The following is a 20,342-nucleotide window of genomic DNA, read 5'->3' as shown; positions in this document are numbered from 1 at the left end:
GCACAAGCACACGAAAGAACCAGGAAGACTGCTATTTATAGTAACATAGAGTTACTGATTCAAAGTTTAGCAAGCAAATTTCAGAGGCTAGAAGCCAGCTCTGCTTCTTCCATCCTTCCCTGCCTCACTAGCCGCTTCATGCCAAAACTAGGCACTGGGCATCACTTCTCAGGCAGCTACAGCAGCCCCTAAAATGCTTTCCTTTAAAAAGTAATCATTTTTCACCTCAACATGGGACCCTACCAGTATCTAATGGCAGTTAAGAAAAGCTGTATAAGAAATTCAAGAAGTGGGGCGCCCAGGTGGCTCAGTCGGTTAAGCATCCGACTCTCCATGTAGGCTCACGTCATGATCTCAGGGTCCTGAGACAGAGCCCTGTGTCAGGCTCTGCACTCAGAGTGGAGTCAGCTTGAGATTCTTTCCCCCTCCCTCTGCCCCACTCCCTCTCCCTCCCTTCTCTGTTCCTCCCCCCACCCCTCCTCCATCACCCCCCCATGCACACACACCTGCTAGTGCAGGCACGCACACACGCGTGCACACGCTCTCTCTCTCTCTCTCTCTCAAAACAAATAAACAAATAAATCTAAAAAAAAAAAGAAATGAAAGAAGAGGGGAGAATTAATATGTGTCATACTCCAAATAACCCTATGTGAGGATTTCCCCATTTAACACTGAAGGACATGGAGAATCAAACAGTTAAATAACTTGCTTGATTAAGGTCAACCACCTAGCAAAGATCCGAGAAGAGCTTAGGAACCAGTGGTTTATTCTGCTCAGGCACTGTCTGCTTCACTATGCCACCACTCAAAACCCTCACAACAACTGTATGACCCAGTGCCCAGGCAGCTCACCCCTCTCTTCTCACTTTCCATTGACTATAACCTTTAGCAACTATGTGGGCCATGCCTTGCTCACAGTAGTCACTCAACACATGGACTGTTGAACTGAATGACAAAACTGACGAACGGTTGCTAAAGCCCAATCTGGAAGACAGACCAAAAAATAAGGTGTGTTTTTGGTAATAAATCTGAGGATTTGGTATTAATGCATGTAGTTCACCTTTTCACTCTACTTAGCCACATATTTAGTGTTTCTCAATCATTGCAGAAGGTAATAATCTAAGTACACACTTTCCAAGGCTACTGATCTACCCATGCCAGGCAGTTTCTCTCTGCAGTACAAATCGGGAGGGCGGAAAAAATGAATCAGTCAATTCGGCAGTGTTCAAAGGACTGAAGAAGAGGGATGGAAACCTAAATAAATACACTGGAATCAGTTAAAGGACTGTTTGGTTGCATGTCTAGCAAGATTATTAAAGAATTACAGATTTGAAAATTCAAAATAAGAATCAGACTCTGATTTTAAAGCCTCACTATTAATAGTGAACAAGCACTCTACCATAAACTCAAAATACCAAACTAGAATAATATGGCTTTCAACTTTTTTCTTCAACCCACAGTAAGAAATACATGGTGCATCTCAACTTGGCATATTCACATGTACACATAGAAACACACATTTAAAACTAAAATATAAATTTCTTGAAACAATACCATCGTTACTCTGTACAACACACTCATACACTTTATACATTTTCACTTCACTTTTTTAAAAATACTAGCTCTGACCCGGTAAGTCGATTTCACAACTCATTAATGGCTTGCCATCCAGTTTGAAAAACATTGCCATGAAAACATACAAAGAGAAGGCAAATTTATAAGTATGCCAGTGAGCATATTAGCATGATATGATCAACTAAACTTGAGTTTCTGTAGCTGCAAGGTTATAAAAATGTAAATAGCCAACTCTTAATTATCCTTAGTGCTTATGGTATGAAACAGTGCAATAATTAAAACAATTTATATTTGACTTGAGATGAAGATTTTGTACTCACTGGACCCACTCTCACTCTGAAGCTTTCCCCTAAGGATCCTACCACCCGCTATACACCCTTTCTCTAATTCCTTGTTCGTCCTTGTTTCTACTACACAAACAGCACTTTCTTCTAATTGTAATTTTATTGCAAATTCTGCTTTATTCACTAACCATTTCCCATGGGAATTCTAACTTAAAGAGTAAGCCTCTTCTACCTCAGTGAGCTTCAAACCTGCTTGGGTACCATACCTGTGAAAGGAAGATTTGGGGGACACAACCCAGATATATGTAATTACTTTTTTTTAGTTGAACCATATGAAATTACCAATATTTGACCATTTTCAACCTACAAAATGAAAATTTTTCATATGATTCATTATAATAAAAATTATATATACATATACATTAGCATAATTAACACTAAGGTGAAGTTTACAACTAATGACAGGAAGAAAACTGCTATTTCAAACAATCTTGAAAATTTCAAAATTTTTTGGCTGACATATTGGTTTTACTCTCTGTGATTAAGCTGCTGAAGATCTCCTATTAGCAGCAGGAAAACTGTCAGTTGTACTATTTTCTTGCAGTTCGTGTGTGCCTACATTATTGATGTTACCTTCATTTAAAGAATTTTCCTAGAATTTTCCTAGAATTCTTCACATCAAGGGGTCACCCTCCAAGGGGTCACTATCTCAAATGCTTACAAGGTCAGGCAGGAAAGCAGCACAACATTTGTCATCCAACAATGAACATGTAAAGGACACATTAGGAAGGGACTGGGAGGCAAGCTGGAAGGGCAGGCCCACTTAAGCTCTTCTACTGCAACTGAATGTTGCTATATCACAATGGGAACCTAATGTTCCTAGATATCGGCAAGTATTTTAGAGAAGCTGACAACTCAAATGGAGTCCCATGTTGGGTTCCCAGCTCAGTGGGGAGCCTGCTTCTCCCTCTCCCTCAGCCCCTTCACACTCCCATGTTCTCTCTCTCAAGTAAATAAATAAAATCTTTTAAAAAAAATTAGTAGAGGGAAGGAACTAACATTTTACCCTACCTTTTCAATAATACCCTAGTTCACGAGAGCCAGATAACAGCAAATAGAGGAAAGGCTCTTTTTTACAGAGGAATGCTAATTTATAAATAAAGAAGCACTATTTATTTGAATAAAATCACCATTTTGAAATCCCTAAAAATGTAACTGATTCAGGCAGGGGTCATCAATGGATGCTAAGACCATTAGGTAAAATGTTGATAGTGAAATAGATATTCATACAGTATCAGCTTACAGATTACTGGTTTAAGCATAAGGTCCCCTTAAAGGGAAAAATTACGTTACCCTAGTGTTGGCATTACTAACAGTGGGAAAACCAGACAGTATACACCCCCTGCTATAACGCAGTCTGAGGTAAACCATTCTAGCCCTTCATTCCCCAGTGTCGGTCACAGGAACGTGAGACGGGTGTTTGCTGAACTCTCCAGGCACCTCCAGAGGTGAAAGGGCAAGCGAACGTGAGTGGATCTCTTCCCCCTTGTCCTGTCTCTCACCCAGCACCTGGGGAGATCCGTGCTACCTAGGAAGAGAGCACACCGATAAAACACATAGGAGAGGGAGGTGGATGCTTCCTGTGGTGCCTACTGCTAAAACTGCACTATTGATTGCAATGTAAAAAGTATCCTGAGGGTAGGGAGAAGTGTTTAATATACAGTGTCAGTGCACTAAGAAGAAGAGTAGAATAATCTATACCTAACTTCCAGATTTGAAGAAATACAGAAGAGAGAAAAACACATTAAATAAAGCCCTGGGAAAACAATCAGATAAAGCCAGATTGCGAGATACTATACAATTAGCCTGATCTCAGAAAGTCACTGTTATTAAAAAGGGGAACAGAAAAGGGGAGACAGTTAAGAGATTTGACAGACATAACCAAATGTAATAGGTGGTCCCTGATTTGATCCTGGTTCAAAAGCCAAATAGCTATAAAAACATTTTGGAGGCAATCGGGAGTAATTTGAATATGGGTTGGAATTAGAAGACGTTAGGAAATTACTGTTACTTTTGTTGGATGTGAAAATGATATTATGGCTATTTAGGAGAATGTCCTCCTACAGAAATACTGAGGGAAGAAATTGTCCTAATGTCTGTAATTTACTTTGAACTGGCTGAGCAAATAATAAAATATATACATATAAATTAAATAAATTATATTAAAGTGAATCAGTCTGCAGTTGAATTATTCATATGTGAAATAATGATAATTTTTCACAAAAGGAGTCTAGGGTCCCACTTAGAACATAATTATATTTCAATGTTAAACTACTATGCATGTGTTGCTCTCACAGTACAAGTAGGCCTTCAACAAAGTGCGTTACTAAAAAGTTCAGAATGAAAAATATCCAATCTTTCTTCCCTACTATGACTGTAGGGGCAGAGACAAATCGGCTCACTATAACCATACTCCTTAGTACTAGAATGCTGAACTTGTTGAAGGCACTAATGTATGTAGGTAGAAGAACTACATTTACCAGCTTCCCACTTAAATAGGGAAGCGAGCTAACCATATGCAAGCAGAAATCATTATATGAACCTACCACAAAGTCTCTTAGCAAGAGGCCTAAGTCATCTGGCAAGTATACCCTAGGGCCTTGGTCACTACATCTTTCTTCCCACCCGGAATAAAAGCATGATAGTTGGAGCTAAAGCAGCCATATGGAGGCCAGGAGAATGCAAAGACTCCCACCCCAAAATCTTAAGCCACTGAACTGATAGCAGTAGATGCCTACATGCCAACTTCTTGTTATAGAGAACCTAATCCCCAAGGTTTAGATTACTGTAGTTGTCTCTATCACACTCAGCTGACAGAGCAAATGTCAAGGAAAAGAAATGTACTAGTGCCCAAGACATAACAGAATCATTCTTTATGAAATGAGTCCCTTATAAAATAAACCTGAAATGGGAAATGCAGGAGAATTGTGAGGAAGAAGAGATTCTGGGTATATGGTGACCTGCATAGAGCACCTTCCTGGTAACTCCAACCGTAAGCTACTTGCTTCTCTTGAGCAAAACAACTGCTACTAGCGTGTACGGCCAACCAAACATAAGTGAAGCCTTAGGTTCTGGCAAAAAACTGGCTTGAGGCATCTTCTCCAGTGGACTCAGTAATAAACTGGAAACTAGCAGAAGAGCCATCACTGAGGACTGGAAACTAGGGAATGCAGAGAAAATTTTGAAAGTCAGAGATGGGGGAGGGGGCCACAGCCCACAGTCTTTTAAGTAGAGGGGAAAAAAGATATTATGTATGGAAAGTAAGACTTATAGCAGGCTTCTTGTCAGAAACTATGTAAGCCAAAAAAATAAATAAATAAATAAGCAACATCTATAGTGTAATGCAAAAAAAAAAAAAAATGAACTGTCAACCTCGAGGACATAGGAAAATACTTTTTCAGACAAACAAAAGCTGAGATAATTCATTGCCAGCAACCTTTGATATTAGAAATGTTCAAAGAATATGGTTCAGGTATAAGGAATATGATGCCAGACAGAAACTTAGTTCAAAACAAAGTAGTTAAGAGCTCCAGAAATGTCAAAAATAAATAAATAAATAATGAAGACAATTCATCTTATTTTTAATTGCTCTAAAAGTCAACTGATGATCTAAAGGGAATAGAGTAAAAAGGTTTATAGCATATAGGTTTATAGGTTTATAACATAAAATAAAATAGATGCAAATAATGGCATAAAGGATGGGAAGAGGATTTGCAAGTTTAACAATTGTATCTCACCTCCTCTTTGACATCTCTCCCTGTTGTCAAACAGAACCCTCAAAATCAATTTGCCTTCATCTGATTCCTGATCCCCCCCTTCAAGCCTGCTCCACCTACAATCTAACCAATCTCAGGTGTTGATGGGCAATCCAACCCTCCAGCTTCTTCAGGCTAAAATTCTTGGACTCATCTTCGATCCCTCCCTTTCTCTCCCCCTTACTCATCAGCATATTCTGTCACTGCTATCTTCAAACTACACCCCCAGTACTGCCACCATGTTGGTCTAAGCACCATCATCTCTCAGCCCGATCACTGCAACAGAGTACTAACCAGTCTTTCAGGTTACATACTTGCCCTGTGGCTGACTATTCTCAACACAACGGTCAGAGGGACCCTTGATAAACTCAAGTCAGATCATGTCACTCCTCTGCCCGAAACCCAGCAGCAGCTCCGTTTTCACTCAAAGAAAAGTTGACATCTTTACATTGGCCTGAAAGAAAGAAATGTGGCTCTTAGTACACTTCCCTTCACTAATTCTCTGACCTCCTCCCCTCGTCTCGGCCTCTGCTCACTCCCTTCCAGCCTCATTGGCCTCTTTGGCCTGGGACACAACAAGCAAACTCCCATCTTAGGGCCTTCACTCTAGCTGCTGCCTAGAATGCTCTTTCCCTAGAAGTCTACTTTCCTCCCGTCTTGTAAGTCACTGCCCAAACCTCCCTTGCTTCATGATGCCTCACTGGACCACCTATTTATAATAACAACCCCACACCCACATCCATGCACTGTGCCGAGTCATCCATACCTGGCCCTACTTTTTCTTTTTTCTGTACCACTTACCACATTGTAACATAGTATAAAATTTATCTAATATGTTCATTGTTTAGTTTCTGTCTCTTCTCACTGGAATGCAAACTCCACAAGAGCCAAAATTTCTATTTCGTTCACTACTGTATTCATAATGCCCAGTACAGATTTTGGTCATGAAGATAAATCTTGAATAACTGTGTAAAACACAATCTGAATAAATGGAAATTGTGGCACACTGACAGCATAAAATATATTTAGTCATTAAAAATAACAAATTACAGCCAAAGTAGATGACTTGAAGCGATTCCCATAAGATACTGTTGAATGAGAAATGCTCGATGATGAAAGGAGTTTACTCTTTTCTCATTTTTGTAAAATAACTGTTTAAGTGTGTGAGTGGATGTGTGTCCATATTGTGTTATATGAGCATGGACACACTTTATAAGTATAGAGAAAAAAAATTTTTTTTCAGTGAGAAGAATATATGGAATGATCTGAGATCAAATTCTGATTAATCCACTTATTATTGATATAACCTTCCTCAAAATCAGTTCCCTCATTTATAAAACGAGGATAATAATGGCCACCTTGTAGGCTTGTTGAAGAACTTGCATATGAACTGTGGGACGCATTCAGTGACTGTGGTCTCAGTCATTCACCCTTCTGTCACTAGCAACTGGCCCAGTGCCTAACAACTTCAGATGCTCAATAAATATTTGTTGAAAAAATTAACTGTCGCTGTTACTATCACACACAACAAAACAAAATATGAAGTTTCTGAGAAAACCTGTTTAAGTGGATTAGTTATACATTTTAAAATCTGTAACACCAGGAAATACAAAGCTGCATTGAGTCACTATCCTAGAGTATAAAATGTGTAAACATAAAAAAGAGATAGCACATATGGCAGGCATCAATGGTGATGATTTTTCCTCTGATTATTTTTCCAAATTAGTTATCATCAGCCACCAGGAAATCTAAGCAAACATTCACTGGCAGAATTTTAGCCCTAGCATAAAGATCCATTGTTTCTTCACTAGATTCACCTTCCAAGCTGATCAACAAAACACTTGATTCCACAAAATTCAGTCTCCTTATATTAACATTTATGCATGGTGATTTTTCCTCTATGCTTTTACTTACTTTTCTTTTCAGGATACCTCTTTCCCATATGTTTTTCTAGCCCTATACAACTTGCTTTTTTTTTTTCCGCTTATTTTCTTTTCATAAACTCAGATTTGAACCTTTATTTCCGGTATTCTTCACTTGGGATTTGACCACACTGTATCTTTACTCAAGTCCCTCAAAGAAAACCAAGGTGTTTGCCTTGATTTGAAAGAGATGGAGTTGGTATTATGGAAGGCACAGTTGTTAGCTGCAAGGCTCTGTGCAAAGCTTCTCTGGGCTCCAGTGTCATTATTTGTAAAATAAGAATGGGTACATTCAATTACTTCTGAAGTTCTTTTTCTACTTCTAAGAACATACTTTTTCCTCCTCATTATAAGGGAACCACTCATCCTGGTTTTCTTGCATGAATGACAACTCTGAAGATCTTCTCCAGAATCAATACTGAAAATGAGGCAGAATATTCATCAACGTGGTAGATTTGCAATGGGTACTTTTTATCGGGACCAGTATGTGGGGAAGGACCCACCCGTTAGTCACCGTACAATGTTCCACATAATCTAGGCAAGGAACAATTATACTTTGGAGGCCAGGTAGGATAATAATGGCCCACCAAAAATGTTTACATCCTCATCCCCAGAATCTGTATGTTACCTTATCTGATAAAAAGAGACTGTGCAGATGTAATTACATTAGGGATCTTGGGATGGGGAGATTACCCTGAATTACCCGGGTCGGGCCAATCTAACCACTAGGGTCCTTATAAGAGAAGCCAGAAGCGTCAGAGTCAGAGAAGGAAATGTGACCACAAAAGCAGAGGTCAGAATGATTTGGGGTAAAGGAATGAGCACAGGAATGTGGGCAGCCTCTAGAAAACTGCAAAAGACAAGGAGGTAGACTCTAGGGCCTCCAGAAGGAATCAGCTCTGCCCACTAATTTTGGATTTATATTCTCCAGAACCATAAGGTAATAAACGTGTATTGCTTTAAGCCACGAAATGTGATAATTTGTCACAGCAGTAACAAGAAACTCATACCCCAGCACTGTTAATACATTTTGCCCTGAAAAGTAGCTGTGTATAAAATCCCAGGATATCTGACACTTTGAACTAGGAACCTACGTTTGTCCATGAGAAAGGCAAAGTAGAGTGGGACACTGCCCTAGGGTTCATGGGCACAGGATGCTACTTAGGAGCCACTTGGGCAAAACAGCACAAGGTTGAGAGGGAAGGGAGCCAGGAACAGAGCTACCCCAGTGGGGTCAATTCACTGCAGGTGGTGTAAAAAGAGCGATGCTCTTTACTGCTTCTTCTGGAACTGGGGGACCAGAAATCTGGGAGAGACATAATTTTATTTCATTTATATTTAGTTATTTCCTTTTCAGCTTTTTTTCAGCTTTCCTGTTAATCTTTGGTTCTTTTTTAAAATTACAAACCCAGCTCAGCTTATGCAAGTTAAAGGGCTTCTAGATATAAAGGAAAATAACTACATATCTGATCAGGTAAGGTCTGCTAGTGAAGAATGAACTGGAAAGGAAAAAAACTTTTAAAAGGTCAGCATAAGGACAACTGCAAAAATTTTGACAAAAAGTAATGATCCATCAAGTATGTAATCTGTAAAATGGGGATAATAATAAACCTTCAAAGACAATCGTACAGTAAAATGAGAGAAGGCACACAAGTACATAGTAAACAGAAAATCCAGACTTCAGATTGTTGTGTGACCCTTTCAGGCTGCCACAGTCTCCAAGGTGGTGCTTCAGTGGAAATGTTTAAACGACTCCCTTCGTCTGCAATATGGTATGTCACAAGGGCTACTAGCCCTTAAAGGACTGCTTCCATTTTATTCCCAACAATTCTACCTACAAACTGTTCAACTCCATGCAAATGGATTAAGAGCACAAAATCTGATCAGACTCACAGAAATTGGTATCACAGGTCCACCACTTAGTCTGTGTTACCCAGGCAATACTTGAGGTGTCACACCAACAGATGTGTGAAGTTAAAATGCTCAACAATAAAGATATTTTAACAATAATTTGACAGGACCCTCAAGAAATTCAACTCCTCCATAAAGCCCTCTTTGATTCCCCTGGAATTTCTGATCACTTACTGTAATGATGGGACAGGGGGTGTCTCTCCTTCTTCTGAAATCTTGCAGCATCTCTTACCCCATAGTTTCACCACCTCGTTTGGTTGAATATCATAGCAGCAGTCAGATCGGATGGAAACTATTTCCTTTGCTGTCTCCCTGAGCAGACTAAAAATTACTCTAATTCAGCAATTCCATCGCCTAATATAGTACCTAGCAAAATCAATACAGATAAACAGGCTCAAATTATGATAATCTTCATAATTTGTACTTTTTTACTTGGTTACTGCCTATCTCCCCGCACAAGAAAACAAGCTCCTTGTGGACGAAGAACATGTCTGTCTTGCTCACCTGTGTACCCCCAGACCCTAGCATAGCGCCTGCCACATATGAATGGCTAAAGGCCTGAAAGCCAGAGGGGAAGAAAAACCAACTGCCTGCAACAGACCTAAAGGGAAGGAAGACTGGTAGTACTGTATTTCCTGCCTTAACCCTTTCCATAAAATAATAAAATCTGAAAGCTTGAAGGAACTTTGCGGTTCACCTTTCCACTTTTTGGGTTCCAAGCATAATGTCAACCACCACCATCCACTGATGAATCTCATCAGCTGTGAAGGGGAATAATGGTCACGATATAAAAAATGTAATGTAGTAAAATATTTGTTTGCTCAACTTTTTTTGTATGTATATGTAATGTATTACCTGTAATATTTTTAATCTGCATAGTACTTTATAATCTAAAATTCCACATCTTTATTGAAGAATTAAAACTGTGCTCATGAGGTAACACACAGGAGACACTTAGAACAGGGTCTGGCACCTGGCAAGCAAAAGTGTCCACCTTATCCTCATCATTAGCAAATCGCAATGTGTATAACCATGAAGAAACTCAGGCGTCCTTTTTCTACTCAAGGACCTTCCAACAGTCTTAATCCATTCTTTCTCCAAGAACAATTCATAGCTTACACAGAAATAGCTACCAAAGGACTTTCTCCTCATCTAACCTCTAATTTCCATAATGGCAAGAAAAGGAAAGAAGGTCCTTTCCTTTCCTTTTCACTTTATTATCATCATGCAGACTTTCTACAAAAAAAAAAAGAGAGAGAGAAAGAACGAGGCAGCAGGCCTGCAAAAAAAAAAAAAAAAAAGATAACCGCCAAGGAAAAACCTAGTAGGGCTAAGGTGGAGCCAGGGCATTAGGTGATTCTCAAATGGACATGATCAATATAGTGGGAGTGGAGTATCTAGAAAGATCCCCCAACTTCAGTACCAGTCTGGATTAGATTCTCTGAATTTGAAATCAGTAGATGGCTTGCATTGCAATTATGTTTTTAAAAGATAAGTGTTATATGAGAATATGTGTCATAAAAGTGTGACAAAAATTTGTAACTTCCAACATATATATATATAACGTGATACAATAAAAAATTTATTTAGAATGGAGAACATGAAAGCTTTAAAATAAGGTCTTTGCTGAAATACTGTCTTCTCAGACCCCTTGATCCTTGATTTAAGGCCAGTAGGCCTATTAAAGGTAACCTGGAAAATATTTAAGAATCAAGAAACTACATGCAAACAGGTAAGGGATACATGGACATTTAGCTTCATCCTTACCACTCAGTTAAAATCTGCTATTCAGCTTCAGTGTGGTCCTTGGCCTTTGGAAGGCAAAGGAGCTGAAGCCTAACTCCGAATCATTTCTGGCATCAGTGAACCTGTCCATGATCAATGACCTTATGACTGAGTATCTTGTGATCATAACTAAATTATGTCACTAATAGTGTGTCATTTGAATTCAATGCAAACATCTGCATATTCACCTGAAATACAGATTAGCATTCTAGATGTGATCTGGATGAAAATCTCAATGTGTTTTACATGTTGAAATTACAAAAGCCAAGAAAAGATAAGTGTCTATCTAATACTGCAATAGAATAATTATATGGTGATTTTGGATGTAGTTCATTCTATATCCAAAAATAATAAAAAACTTCCAAATAATCAAGTACATGGAAAAATAAGTTGGAATTTATAAAAGTATCAAAAGAATGTACATTCGCCAGCTGTTTCTAAACACCTAAATAGTAATATAAGACAAAAACTAGGGATTATGAAATAATTCTAATATTTATATAACTAATATATAACTATTAATAACAATAAACAAAATAAGAACTGTATTTAATTTTTAAGTGATTACACTTAAACCTGAGACTTTCAAGAAAACCCATTTGGGAATTTTCACATCCTGTGAGAAAAGATTAAAAGCAGAATTTCAACTTCTGCTTTGAAAGAATGTTGACTTTGACATTTACCTATTTGGCAAAAACATCTATTCAGTTCATCTCGAATTCAGATAAAGGGTTTACTCCTGGTTTTCAACTTTGAGCATTCTTCCAAACTCCCATTTGAAAAAGTAAATATGGGGTTTGCTTCTTCCAGTCTTATCCTAGGAGATACTTATAGGTCATGCTGTCAAGGAAGCCCCAAAGCACCTGTCCACCGTCCTGCTCTTCGGGTGAGGGGGTGGAGATTTATACCCATACGAAAGGCATCCTAGTGTCTCTGGGTGCATTCTGTGAAACCCCTTGCTAGCATACCTTTCCGAAACAAGCCTGCCTTGCCCAAACCTCTATTTTTCAAAATCTCTGTTGAGGGGAGAGCACCGGGCGGGGGGGGGGGGGGGTACCTGGCAGGGACAGATCTGAAAAGAGCATGAGCTTTGGACCCAGAAGCCATGGATTTGAAGCCTAACTTATTAACTCAGCAGGAAATTTAACCTTGCAGTACTTCTGTTTTTTCATCTCTTACATGAGGATTGCTGTTCTCAAGGGAGTTGTGCTGGTGATGTTACTAAAGTAGGTCAAGTTCCAAGTACTGGCCTTGGCCCAAAGTATCTGCTCAATAAACGGTAGCTCTCATTACCCTGAGCACTTTACCAGTGCCTTCGTGGTTCCAAATTTTACATATCCTGTGACAGGGCCATAACACAGGTCTCATCAACTCCAAAGGTCTGGAATTTTCCAGTTATCTCTCCTCCTAGGCCTTTGCTTTCAACATCCAACATTTCCAAGCCGTTCCCGTATGTACACTGCAATGTGCCTGCCTTGCTCACTTGCCTCTAAATTTCTGGAAGGAGAGATCTAGTCAGAGAAAATCCTAAAGCAGCGAAAAAAGATCAGAGATTCTAAGATTATCTAGTTGGCACCTCCCAGGATCCACAAAACACATTTTGGAAGGAGGGAAAGTTCCGCTTGTCTGAATGAGATTCTAAGGCCTGTGTTGAAGTGCGCCCTGGGCACCGCCTCCCAATCCCTATAGGGAGAGTGAGGCGGTTCTGGCCACATTTCCTCATCCTAAAGGAAGAAAAGCGGCGGCGGGGCTGCGTGCGCGCCTATGAAGACACCCGCCCACGCGCGGCTCCGCCAACGCAGGGACGCAGCTCACTCCCTGAACCGAGGAAGAGGGAGGCTCCATCCGGACTCACTTCCTGCAGGGGAAAGGAAAGACATCTTTGCCGCAAGGCGGCCGGCGGCAGTTCCGCCCCGGGACCGGCCGGCAGCGGAGCGCGCCCCGCAGGCACTTACGTGGCGCAGCCGGCTCGGGAGGCGCGGGCAGGCGAAGGCCGCCCCGCCAGCCCCGGCCTGCCCGCCGGACTCCGGCCGACCCCGGCTAAGGGCGACGGCAGCGACGCCCGCGGAGCCCCCGGCCCCGGCGGAGGGGCGACCCCGGGAGGCGCACAGAGCGCGGCAGGAGCAGGGGCGCGCAGGCTGCCCTCGGGTCACCCACCTTTCTCACTCTGCGGGCCGTGTAGAGCCCCATCCCGTCCTGAACCCGGGAGGACTTCAGGGAGAACCTGTCCGGCACGTACATGCCCAGCATTTTCCCGGCCGCGGCCGCCGCCGCCTCGCTCAGCACCAGCGCTCTGCGCCCGGGCGGCGACACATCGAAATTTGGGGTGCTGGGGTGGAGGGGAGAGGCCGGCGGGGAAGGAGGAAATGGAGTTTTCCTCCCAGAATCCCCACCTCTCCGCCGATTCCAGGATCCCCCGCGGCTCAGCCCCTCCTAGTCCCGGGTCTGGCTCAGCCCGGAGCCGCCGCGGCCGCCGCTGCCATTGCTGCCGCGGGGGCGCGGGGGGCGCGGGCCGGGGCGCTGCGGTCTCAGAGACGCCGCGCGCTGATTGGCCCGAAGTTGGCGGCTCGACCCGCGCCGGGCACGGCGCCGGGAGCGGAGCTGACCTCGGGGCCTTAAGCCCAGAGACCGGCGAGAGGAGAGTACCCGTCTGCTCACCGCGCCGGGCGCTACAGCTTACGGACCCGCCCTTGTCCAGGTCTGGGTTTTGCCCCGCTGAGCTAGTAGTATTCCTAGTAGGGGAATTTTACTGTCTTTAGATGCAAAACGAAATGGGCCATGACACAGCTGGGGGTATCGTCCCAAACAATTTTATGGAATTCCAGACTCTGAAAGGATGCTTATTGCCCGGCTACTGAAAGCCAACCCTAAGGACTAGGAACTTTGGGTGCTTCTCACATCTAAGTTATGCGTCTTTTTTTTTTTTTTTAATACTTGTTTCAGGGATTTGAATTCATAGGGGATCAGTAAGTATGGTGATTAACGTACACGGAAAGGGGGTGTACACAGTCTGCAACTAATCGATTTCAAGTTAATTCAAAATTTGTCGCGAACAATTTAATATTTAAATCCAGCGGAAACTAGTTCTTGTATGGTGCTGTAACCCAGGGGAAGTTCTTACACTTCCCAAGATACACCATTCCTGAGTCCTCTCTTGCTTGTAAATCACGAGACCTGTCAGATCTTCAGACATAAGCAGGAGAGGTGGGGGAGATGGGAGGGAACGCCCAAACAGTAGAATCCTGTATCACAGCAATGAAACAACAGAAGCCTTGTTCTAGTGGTTTTAATAACGTTTGGTACTTCTCAGAAGAAATTTTAAAAGGCTATTTTCTCCTTTAAGACAAGCTAGGAGGTTTGTATTCATTTCTCTTGATATTCTTGATAATTTTCTATTCTGAGGTCTTTTGGAATTCATTTGGTGTTCCTAAACATATTTGATGTTGCTTATAAACCATTAAAAATAACATTAAAGAGCACACTGTTAAAAAATAAAATTCAACTAAATAAATTTTAAAGATTTTATTGGCTGCATTCAACAATCCATGAATGGGGCAGCCTGCAGTCTGGCAAACAAAAGAGCTTTGAGGAGCTGTACTAAATGAAAGACTTTTACAGGCAGAAGAAAGCAGGAACAAGGAAATTATACTAAACAAAAAAGCAGATTGGCTGTTGCAAGGTTACTTTCTTTTAGGTGATGGCAGGTACCAATCTGGCAGATTACCTATCTAGTATTCATCAGGCAACTCCCCACTGACTGGTTGAAAATTACATTTCCACAAAAACCAGAAGTAATTAGTTTGAATCTCAGTTTGATAACATGGAGCTTAGCATAAGTGACTCCATTTTGAGCCTGTTGTCTTGTTTTTAGCAACACACATCATGGAAATGATTTCTATTTCTTGATTAAGAAAAGCCTTGGAATGAAAATAGTTCCTCATTTCTTAAGTGGAAGCATTTTATTAAAATCATATAATAATATTTGCAGATTTTAAAGAACAGAATAAATGATCCTCTTTTTTGGAAAAATGTAAGAGTAGCTTTGTCAGGGGTGAGAAGAAGGATGTCTTAATTATTCTCTGAGTTTCCATCCCTTTGACCCACCATTGAAGATACTATCTAATCTTTAGAGGGGAAATGAATCAATAAATAAATACAGTTTGGGGCACCTGGGTGGCTCAATCAGTTAAGTTTCGGACTCTTGGTTTCAGCTCAGGTCATGATCTCAGGCTCTTGAGATCAAGCCTGGCGTTAGGCTCCTCACTTAGCACACTCAGCGTGGAGTCTGCTTGTCTCTCTCTTCCTCCCCTGCATTCGTGCATGTACACAGGCTTTCTGTCTCCGTTCTAAAATAAATAAATACAATCATTTAAATAAATCAATCAATAGTTTATTTGAATGGAATTTGAAATTAAATGGCCTTGAAACACATAACAGGTGTTCAGTAAATATTTCTTGTTTAAAAGTCAATTCTGGGAGCACCTGGGTGGCTCAGATGGTTAGGCGTCTGCCTTCGGCTCAGGTCATGATCCCACGGTCCTCGGATGGAGCCCCGCATCAGGCTCCCTGCTCAGGGGGGAGCCTGCTTCTCCCTTTCCTTCTCCTGCTCCCCCTGCTTGTGCTCTCTCACTGTCTCTGTCAAATAAGTAAATAAAATCTTTAAAAGTCAATTCTGAGGCTAATCAGGTTTTCAAACTAGTGAATGAATGATATGCCTAGATTTCACTTGTGCCCCAAAGAATCTGGACTAAATCAGTTTTCCTGGGGTCCTTTAAACCAGTGCTACACCCAGGCCACACCAGGTCCCCTGAGCCCAGCTGGAACCAGATCACAATGCAGAGGGTGGCCATGGCATTTTCCCCAGAGCACTCAGTCCTTTTTCAGACACAAGCCTTTCAGTTCTGGCCCCTCAGCCATACTGGCTTTTCAGTCAAATGCTCTGCCATATCTCTGGGCACAGAAGTTTCCACAGCTTTTGGTCATTAGAAAAAGAAATGTTTTCTGGTCTTGGTCTGACACAACCCTCATTCACTGATGACCCTTGTTTGGCATATCTCCCTTTTTGTTGTGTGTTATGTTTCGGGGAGCAAAGTTGTCAGCTTGAGAATGCTCATTTTTCTGAATGTATGTATCTTTATTAATCAATAAATAGTAAAAAATAAATGTGTGTAAAGATAAGTCTGGAAGTAATAAAATGAGAAACTTTCCAGATCTTTTATGAATCTCTGTCAGAGATTTTGTTATAACTGGCACAAACAGTAGATTTCATCAAAGACTACAGTGTTCTTTTTACCTATATGATGGAGTGTTCAGAAGATCTGCCTAAAAGATGGAAATCAGTAATAAAAAGCTCTTAATAATAATCTCTATTACAACACATAAAAAAGGATACATGTTTGCCAAATCAAAATGCATAATACTGACCGGAAATTTGATTTTGAAGCCTGTAAAGACAGTAGTTGTACCATGAGTCACTTCTTAGAACTTTAAAAGCTAGAAAGTGACCTTTCAATATTATCTTTAGAAAAACGGGAAATTAAATGTCTGCTTTATATCATGAGTTTAAATCCAGTCTTTAAAAAATAAGTAAGAAAACCAAAATATTGACGTCTAAGTACTACCATGCACCTGATTTACTTATTCTAGAAAATTCTGATGCAAGATAAATGACTCTAAAAACATGTCTCCTTATTTTCAAATTTGCTTCTGGAGGAAATTTTTTTCATTGATATGCCTAAAGCAAACTCTACTTATTGAATTCAAACTTGTGTGCTGGTGCAGGCCTTGTTTTTCATTAGAAGGAAAGACTTGAATGATGATTCTATATTGATTATTTTACCAGAATTCTTTTGATTGTGTCTTGGTTATTACTGATTGTTTCCAGCTGCTATAATAGAATAAAAACCTAATAGAAAAAAAACAAAACAAAACAAAACACTGAGGGTTATTTGTCTTTAGTTTCCTGAGAGTCAGAAGGATTTTGTAGTGAATGAATATGAAACCAAGTTTCCTGAGAAGAAAAGAATAAAGATTTATTTAGTGTGACTCAAAAAAAAAAAAAAAAAATTCTGAAAATAAAATCCATAGTGGGGTTGTTGGATTCTTGCTCTAAAATCATTTCTCCTTAGCACTGATTCTACAATAGCAACAGCACCATGAAAAGATGACCCTGAAACCTGAAAAAGTCTGCATATTTATTTTTCCTTAATCTCTTGGTTTTAAGTGATGATACCAAAGACTTATATGCGGTACCAGAACATAATCATTAAATCCTTTAATTAGAAAATACCTAGGGGCACCTGGCTGTCTCAGTCCATAGAGCACACGACTCTTAATCTCATGGTCATGAGTTTGAGCCCCACATAGATGTAGAGATTACAAAAAACAAACAAATAACAAACAACAACAACAACAAAAACATGAAAAATCCTAGAAGTTATTAGGACTAGAGTGAGTAATGTTGTAAAAAGAAAAGCCAAAGGGAAGGGAAAAATGAAGGGGGGAAATTAGAGGGGGAGACGAACCAGGAGAAACTATGGACTCTGAGAAACAAACTGAGGGTTCTGGGGGGGGGTGGGGCCTGGTGATGGGTATTAAAGAGGGCACGTTCTGCATGGAGCACTGGGTGTTATATGCAAACAATGAATCATGGAACACTACATCAAAAACTAATGATGTAATGTATGGTGATTAACATAACATAATAATAATAATAAAAAAAAAATGATGCCTTGGGCCCTGGGGAAAAAAAGAAAAGCCAAAGGATAAATCAGTGGTCATGGCTCCAAAAGTCAATGCTGTTCATGGAGCGGCATGTGGAAGCTGAAGGAAACTAACAGAAGGAAACCAAGGATAATAGTTTCCACGCACTGAGCCTAGTATATACCAGAAACCAGACTAGGTTCTTGGTATCCATTATCTTAAAACCCTAACAGCCCTACCATAACAGTCTGGTAAAGTAAATTTTATTTGCCCCCTTTTACACACCAGGAAACTGAATCCCAGAGAAGTGATCAATCATGAGTCAATTTGACACATCTATGAAGTGGTGGAGGTAATTCAAACTCAGGACTGATGACTCCTATGTCCTTGATTCTGTCTCCTGCTCATTCTGGTCTGGTTCACTTTCCAGTTACACTTCCCATGAGGCTTTAGGAGAGGAGGAACTCTCCACTTATCTCTCTCTCTCTCCCTCTCTCAACTCATCTCCCAATGCCCCCTCCAACTCCTCCTCTAGAACTGGGCAGAAAATTTGATTGGCCAAAGTCCATAAAATACTTACTCTGTTGTCAGATGCTCCAGTTGGGTTCAATCAACTGTATAAAGAGAAGATCAAGTCCTGTGATTCTCCAAGGACATTTCCTCTGCAGAGAGTGACTGTAAGATAAGACACTGCTTTTACAGAAAGTTTTCCTGAACCTGATACATATTTTGAAGCTTGGTCTATTTAAAACCACAACCTAGCTCATCCACATATTTCTAATCCACAGAAGTGATAATATTAAGAAGAATCAGTAATTAACCAAAAAGCAATACCAATGCTCCCATGTTTGTCAGAACCTCACAATTTGTTCTACTGGTTTCCCTTTTCCCTTATTGAAATAAAATGGTGACTTCAGAGCTGAACTATTATTAAAGGGACTGGGGAGGGGGGCACCTTCATAGAATACCATTCCAAATGAGTAAGGAGAAATCTTAAAGTAATCATTTTCTATAAACTCTCTAGAAACTATGTAGAGAGTAAAATAATAATTGTTATAATAATGTCTTACTAATTATTTAGCACAGAGAGGCATGAACCATCCTTTTCTTAGAAAATGTTATTTCAAATAAACATCACAGTTGAGTGCTGATGTCTTGGTGACCTCTCCATAAGAAAGGGCACATACACAACCAATGATATAATTCCCACTGAATCGAGGTCTCCATAAGGCCTCCTCTCTACCGTTTCTTTCTTATGTTCGACAGCTTGAAGTTTCACAGAGTATTTCATCACGAGAAAGGTAAGCTTCTAACTCCATCCTCTCAGGCTGAGTGTGTGATCATAGCAAGTTAACACTGTCAATCATTAATATTAAAATTTCTCTCAGTTGTTTCCAATTGTAACCGAGGACTATATTAACATATTTTACATATGAATGAAGAATATTGTTTTTTATTTAGTCCCACAGGTGAGTTCAAGACAGTAATGTTCATTAACTTTATTTTACTGTGTTTTAAAATGTCTTCATGATTAGGCCACAGTATATTAACGTCACTTATTTCTAACACACCAACAAAATTTTCTGTTGCTAAAGTGGGTCTATAGATCTTAAGCTTTTATATCCAAACCTAATTTGGGAAGTATTTAAGTTGTATACATGACAGAAATAAGAAACAATATATTATTTTGAAAGTTACCAATACTGCCCTGAAGGTAACTTAAACCCATTATTATAAGAAACTTGTCAACATACAGAAAACCAAATTGGAAGACTTCTGGCTATGTGACAGATATATTCTCTGGAGAAAAGATACCAAAAAATTTTAAATAATCAAGTATGGCAAAAATAACAGATCCTCTCATACCATTGGGTCAAATGTTTCCTCAGTGAATTATCACCCAGCCAGCCTTGCACTGCTGTTCTCTTTGTCTGAGGAATTCAGTTATTATAAGTCTCTCTTCATTGCAGGCCACTATGCAGCTGTGAAAAAAAAAAATTGGCATCATGCTGATTCTTCAAGTCATCAGTTCTGAACGTTTCTGAAAAATTTCACCATAAGGAATCTTAGGCCAGAAGGAAGCAAAAAGAGTTGTTGTTGTTTTTTTTTTTTTAAATCACACAGACCATAGTAGAGTCTGTGGTAAATTATATAGGCTACCCACAAAAATAGCTTCTGGAAACCTCTTCCCCAGACAAACTGCCAAAATAGTCTCCCTCCTTTGTTTCCACCATGGGGAACTCCTTTCTGTTAGGAGTGCTTCCCAGTCTCTGCTGGAGTAGTAGGGAGCCATGGAAACAGCAAGGATTCGGGAATCAGAGTATGAGTTTGAGTCACGGAGCTGAGAAG

General features: G+C 40.3%; 1 protein-coding gene across 4 annotated transcripts in view; it reads right to left on the bottom strand.

The window, feature by feature from the left end:
- The window catches only part of PRDM5 (PR/SET domain 5), a 184,753-nt gene extending 171,212 nt beyond the window's left edge, over positions 1-13,541 (bottom strand). For all 4 annotated transcript variants that reach the window (XM_028102296.2, XM_028102297.2, XM_088019962.1 and 1 more), the window contains exon 1: positions 13,449-13,541. In XM_028102296.2, the coding sequence (XP_027958097.1) occupies positions 13,449-13,541 (93 nt within the window). The remainder of the gene's footprint in view (positions 1-13,448) is intronic.
- Positions 13,542-20,342: the final 6,801 nt, after the last annotated feature.

This window comes from Eumetopias jubatus, unplaced genomic scaffold, assembly GCF_037043125.1.
Source record: "Eumetopias jubatus isolate StellerSeaLion01/CBP00866 unplaced genomic scaffold, mEumJub1_p1.0 scaffold_2, whole genome shotgun sequence".
In the NCBI taxonomy this organism is placed as follows: domain Eukaryota; kingdom Metazoa; phylum Chordata; class Mammalia; order Carnivora; family Otariidae; genus Eumetopias; species Eumetopias jubatus.
Note: the sequence above shows the minus strand (reverse complement) of the source record. Positions and strands in the feature narration are given on the sequence as shown.